The sequence below is a fragment of the Echinops telfairi genome, unplaced genomic scaffold (assembly GCF_000313985.2).
Source record: "Echinops telfairi isolate 266 unplaced genomic scaffold, ASM31398v2 ScPeMD7_36;HRSCAF=134, whole genome shotgun sequence".
Lineage (NCBI taxonomy): Eukaryota > Metazoa > Chordata > Mammalia > Afrosoricida > Tenrecidae > Echinops > Echinops telfairi.
The window spans coordinates 2,043,286-2,048,893 of record NW_022103934.1 but is presented as its reverse complement, the minus strand read 5'-3'; the positions used below and the strand labels follow the sequence as shown (position 1 = coordinate 2,048,893).

At 52.4% G+C, this 5,608-nt stretch overlaps 1 protein-coding gene across 3 annotated transcripts in view; it reads right to left on the bottom strand.

The window, feature by feature from the left end:
* Positions 1 to 5,608, bottom strand: part of FBXL12 (F-box and leucine rich repeat protein 12) — an 8,212-nt gene extending 2,604 nt beyond the window's left edge. For 2 of the 3 annotated variants that reach the window (XM_045290404.1, XM_045290405.1), the window contains exon 1: positions 5,171 to 5,345. Coding sequence is in view for 1 of the 3 variants with exons in the window: in XM_004716812.2 (XP_004716869.1) it covers positions 5,171 to 5,243; positions 5,352 to 5,437 (159 nt within the window). In the remaining 2 variants the exon portion in view is untranslated. The other variant, XM_004716812.2, reaches the window with a different exon arrangement.

Here is a 5,608-nt window from a genome sequence, read left to right as displayed (position 1 = left end):
TTTCAGAGAACGTATGCCTGTGTCTTTGGGTGCACGGGTCTCTCTGGAAGGGTAGGCAGGAAGTGTGCACATCTGTTCCCTCAGAGGACCACCTGGCAGGGGGCTGGTGATGACCTTTGCAGCGTTTCCTAGTTCACATCTTTCAAATTTTGAAGCCTGTGTAATCATCACTCCGTGTTCTGATCGATCTAAATGTCCACACTGCCTGACCCAGCAATAGCTCGCTGGGGGATCACTGGAGAAGCACCAGTCTCTGGTAGCATGGTTTTACCAGCAAAACTAGTGTGGGGGTGGGGAGGGTAAAATCTCCCCTGGTAAGACAACAGCCACCTTGGTAGCAACCCAAAGCCAAGTGTACCTATGGCCAGTTCCCTGGGTAAGTCCCCAAAGCGTGCAGGGAAGACAGTGGTTAACCCAATACTGTACTCTGGTGATAGGGAAATCGGGGAAGGAAGCCAGGCTGGTGATGGTTCAACATGGCCAACAGAGTTCCTGGCTTTGAACGGTCCGTGTGAAGAAGGTTGAAAGGGCCACTGTTTGGTCACCAATAGATTTAGCTCATGAAAACAAAGCCACATGGTACCATGAAACCATGGGGGCGGACAGAACCAACACTACTTTGAAGGGGTTTCACAAAGTTAGTGGAAAAATGAAAGCCAGGAAGCTCCCTCATCTCTATCTTACCTGGTATCAGGGGCTGAGCTGTGCCCCCCCTTCCCACCACCTGGCCCCAGTCGTTGTTACAGATCCTAACCCTGTTTCCTGTTTCTCATCCCATGGGGCACAGGCCTTCTCTTTTATTAATGAGGCAGGATCCTGCTGGGGTAAAAGAAACCAGGGACACCAAGTCAACTCCAACTCGACGCCACCCTAGATGGGATTTCCAAGGCTCTACCTCCTTATCAGAGCAGACAGCCTCATCTTTCTTCCCAACCTTGTGGTTGGCAAGGCAACACTTTCCCCACAGCACCCCAAGGGTTCCTGGAATCTGTCCTGAACATGCAGCCCTGGGTGAGAGCTGGGCTGCTGAAGCCGAGGTCGGTGGTTTGAGCCTACCAGCTGCACGCTGCGAGAGAGGCATGGCGCTCCTAAAGATGACCCACTGGCAAAGCCTTTGAGGGAAGGTCTACACTCTCCTGTTGGGTTTCCTTGACACTTGAAGGTAATGGCTGTGTGTGTGTGTGTGTGTGTGTGTAATCAAGCTCGTTATATATGGGGAGAGTGGGGGGCTTCAAAAAGGTCATGGAATTGAAAGATCATGGCATGGACCCACAAACGCTTCAGAGGCCCCTCATATAAAAGACTTCACCAGACAGCAGAGGGGGAGAGACACACCACAGGACCGTCAGGGACCTTAGGAATGGAAGCGGCAAACGGACAAGGGCTTTCTCCCAGAGCAGACAGTCCTCTCCATCCCACGCCTTGAATTTGACTTCCAGTCTCCGAAATGGAGGGAAGAGATGTTTGGTAAAGCCTTCCCCTTGGGGTATTGCTGTCGTGGCAGCCCTAGATCCCTAAACTAAATGCCAAATCAACGGAGGGCAAGTGCTCCCCAGAGCTGAGTTTCTGAGACTGCAAATCTCCTCGTTCCCCCGTGGAGCAGCTGCTGCCTTTGCGGTCAGCAGCCCAGCTGATCACGCATTCCGCCAACAGAGCACCTCAGATCACTAAACTCACTGCCATCAGGTCGACTCCGACTTACAGCAACCCGTCAGAACAGGGCAGAGGTGCTGCATGAGTTTCCGGGGCTGGAAGCCTTTGCAGGAGTAAAATGCCTCATCTTCTTCTGGCAGAGCGGTGGGTGCTTTTGAACTGCCACCCTTTCGGTGAGCAGCCCAAAGCATAACCCAACAGCTATTGTGCTTGCCAGGCATGGTGCCTAGCATCAGACTGGAGCTCACGCAGGGCCAGGCCCTGCTGCAGGCATGACGCAGGAAAATTCCTGGGCAGAAGCTCACGTGCTAATAAGCATCAGAGCCAAGATTGAAACGCAGGCCAGCTCCAAAGCCCCATGTCACTCACGCTCAAGGCGTCGCCTGCACTCTACAGCCCTGTCCAATACCTGTGTGTAAATGCACGGCCCTGCCAGGAGGAATCCCAGCTGGCCACAGGAATGAGCCTGCGGAAGGGAGAGGGCACCAGGGAGTGACTGTCAAGGGCTCTGCCCTCCTGTGGTGAGAAGGCAGTGTTCTCACAAGGAGAATTCTTTACAATGTGTACCGTCTCAGATGCACGCTCCACCGACAAACACCCCCGCTCAACTCACAGCTCGGGCCTTATAGACACAACTGAACAGCTAGCTCCCCAGGGCTTAAAAACCATACCAACTGCCCCCTCCGCCCCTCGGAGTTCAGCAGAGGGGAAACCACCTAAGAGGGGAGGGAGTGGCTTGAGAGCTCTCAGTCCTAACAGCGTCTTAGTCTTATCTGGTTCCTTAACAGAAATTCTACAAACAGGGAAAACCATGTAAGAGGGGAGGGAGTGGCTTGAGAGCTCTCTGTCCTAACAGCTGTCTTAGGTATCTGGTTCCTTCACTGAAATCCCACAAGCCCAGGTGGCTTTCACAACCGGGAACTTTGTTAAATTGTCACAGTTTGGAAGGTTAAGAGGATGAACTCAAGGTAATGAGGAGGGGCGGCATCTTTGTCTCCTCAGCTCCCATCCCTGGGCTCCTTGGTGACCTTATCATCTGTCTTCTCCCATCTCAACTTCTTTAATTCCTAGCCTAACCTGCCCCTTTCATATCTCAAGAGAGATCGGTTCAAGGTATGCCCTCCCCGATCCTTTCTCACGACCACCAACAGAGACAATCCATTCCCAGATGGGACCATAACCTCAGGGACAGGGGTTAGAATTTGCAACAATAACAAAAATTACTTTTGGTTCCCCCCTCCCCCGGCCCCACTATCATGATCTCAATTCTACCTTACAAATCTGGCTAGACCAAGGATATACACTGGTACAGATAGGAATTGGAAACACAGGGAATCCAGGACAGATGATCCCTTCAGGACCAATGCTGAGAGTGGCGATACCAGGAGGGTGGAGTGGAAAGGGGGAACCAATTGCAAGGATCTACATATAACCTCCTCCCTGGAGGATGGACAACAGAAAAGTGGGTGAAGGGAGATGTCGGACAGGGCAAGATATGACAAAGTAATAATTTATAAATTATCAAGGGTTCATGAGGGAGGGGCAGTGGGGAGGGAGGGGAAAAATAAGGAGCTGATGCCAGGGGCTGAGGTGGAGAGCAAATGTTTTGAGAATGATGATGGCAACAAATGTGCAAGTGTGCTTGACACAATGGATGGATGGATGGATGGATTGTGATGAGTTGTATGAGCTCCCAATAAAATGGTTTTTTTAAAAAACATTACTTGGGGGGGGGGCACAAGTCAATCCATAACAAGCACGAAGGTTTATCAGTAGAAAAATGGATCATCAAATGGTGGTATATCCATTACATAGCATAAAAAGAATGAAGTTGAATGGCACATGCCAGTGAGGAAAAAAACTGAAAGCAACCTTGTGTGACTACAGTTCTCACTGCTATCGACTCCATTCTGACCAATAGCGACCCTACAAGACAGGGTGGAACTTCCCCGTGAGTTTCCAAGACTGAAACTCCTTACAGGAGTAGAAAGCCCCTTCTTTCTCTTGTGGAATGCCTAGTCTCTTCAAACTGCTGAATAGCCCCTTCTCTCTCTCTCCCGTGCAGCTGGCTGGTGGTTTTGAACTGCTGACCGGACGGCTCATAGCCCAATGCATAACCACTGCGCCACCAGGGCTCCTAGGTGAATAGAGCTAGTTGCACATAAAGACACAATAGGATGGTGTTCTTTGTGGTAGGTCCCATCCAGTGGATTCCAACTCAGAATAACGACCACCCCCCTCCCAACAGAATGAAACACTGCCTGGTCCTACACCACCTTCACAATTGTTGCCACATTTGAGCCCACTGTTGAAGACACAACCCACAGCAGTCCATCTGTTTTACGACGGCTATCAACTCTGCCAAGCATAACTTCCTTCTCCGTTAGGAAAACATCAGCTAAACGGTCCAGTGGCATTGTCTGAACTTGAAAAAAACGTGTTCAGAACGCTATGGACACAGATGAAATAAATCAAAATAGGAAAGGATACGAACCCACTTAATAGCCGAGGCTACCTCTGAGGGGTTTCAAAGAACGCAACAAGGAGATCCACGTTTTATGTGTACTGCCAGACCCTGCAAACGCTGGAGGCTGAACACGTACAGATCTTCCACGGAAAGAGGCAGGAGAAAAGTGGAAAGACTGCACCCTGTCAAGGCAGGAAACTTTCAAGATGCAGAAAAATAAGGCCGCCGCATTGTGGGCTGACTGTCACGGGTTTCACTGTACAAGGGAGCTTCAAAAAGTTTACAGAAAACAGAGTGAAAAGATGGGGGAAGCCCCCTGGCGTGTGCATACATGCACATCTGTATGTCTCTACCACATACACAGCTATGGCCAAAGGTTAAAATAAGTTTGATTTAGGTTGTGAGTTACATGGCTGTGTGTGACAGTATCCTCCGTGTACTTCAGGGCAGCTGAAAGATTTCTACAGAAAAACAGAAAAAAGTAAACCATGCTAATGGAAGACGAGGGAAACGGTTAGGTTGCTCGATTCTGACCATAATTCTGTAGACTCAGTTGACTCGGAACAAGTGTTTACCCAAGGTGTACCATCCATCAGTAGGGACAATGCTGGCTGGCGTGAACACACCACCAACCACCACTTGGCCTGGACTTGATTAGGGGGACCCCGTGTGGTCACAGCAGAACGAGGCTCCACTGAGTTCTCAATGGCTGATTTTCCCCAAAGTCGGCCTTTCTTCCCAGGCAGTTGCTTCCGGGTGGACAGGAACCTTCCGCCCTTTCCGTTTGCGGGTCTGCCCTCGGGTTATTGTAATGCTGCCCGCCCTTAGGCGCTGCTCTAAGCCTTTTTCCTGTGCGAGCTCGGTGACCCTCGTGACACCACGTTCTGTTCTTTATGTCCAATTTGGAGCTGGGGAAACTGAGGCTCCGAGAGGCTAGGGAGCCTGTCCGAGGTCGCAGAGGTGCAGGGGGGCGCCCATCTCACAGACCGGAGCCGGAGTCCCACCCTACAGTCCCAAGGCAGCAGGGGTGGCCCACCCGCCCCCACGTACCGTGTAGAGTGTCAGGTCCACGTGTCGCCACAGCCACTGGTCGTCCACCAGCCTCTTCCAGCCGTGACAGACCCTGGGGGAGGGGATCCGCCGTTAGAACGCCCCCGGCCCCGGCGGGACCCGTCTGCCTCTCCGCATACACCCCCCAACCGGCCATTCCCCCCGCGGGGCGGGGCCGCACCTGGAGATGCGGATCCGGTCCCGGACCGGCAGGTAAGAGAAAATCTCCAACAGGACAGAGTCCGGCAGGTCGTCCAAAGACGCCATGGTCGCACTGCGGGCACTTCCGCTTCCGGCTAAGTGGACGCGGGCCAGGTGGGGTGGGCTTGCGCTTCAAGGAGCCCGAGACGAGAGTTAGGGAGAAGAGAGGCGCGGCTTCCAGTCCCTAGCGGAGAGCCTCGCCTCGCCTCTCCTCTCCTCTCGCGGGGACTCGGCTAG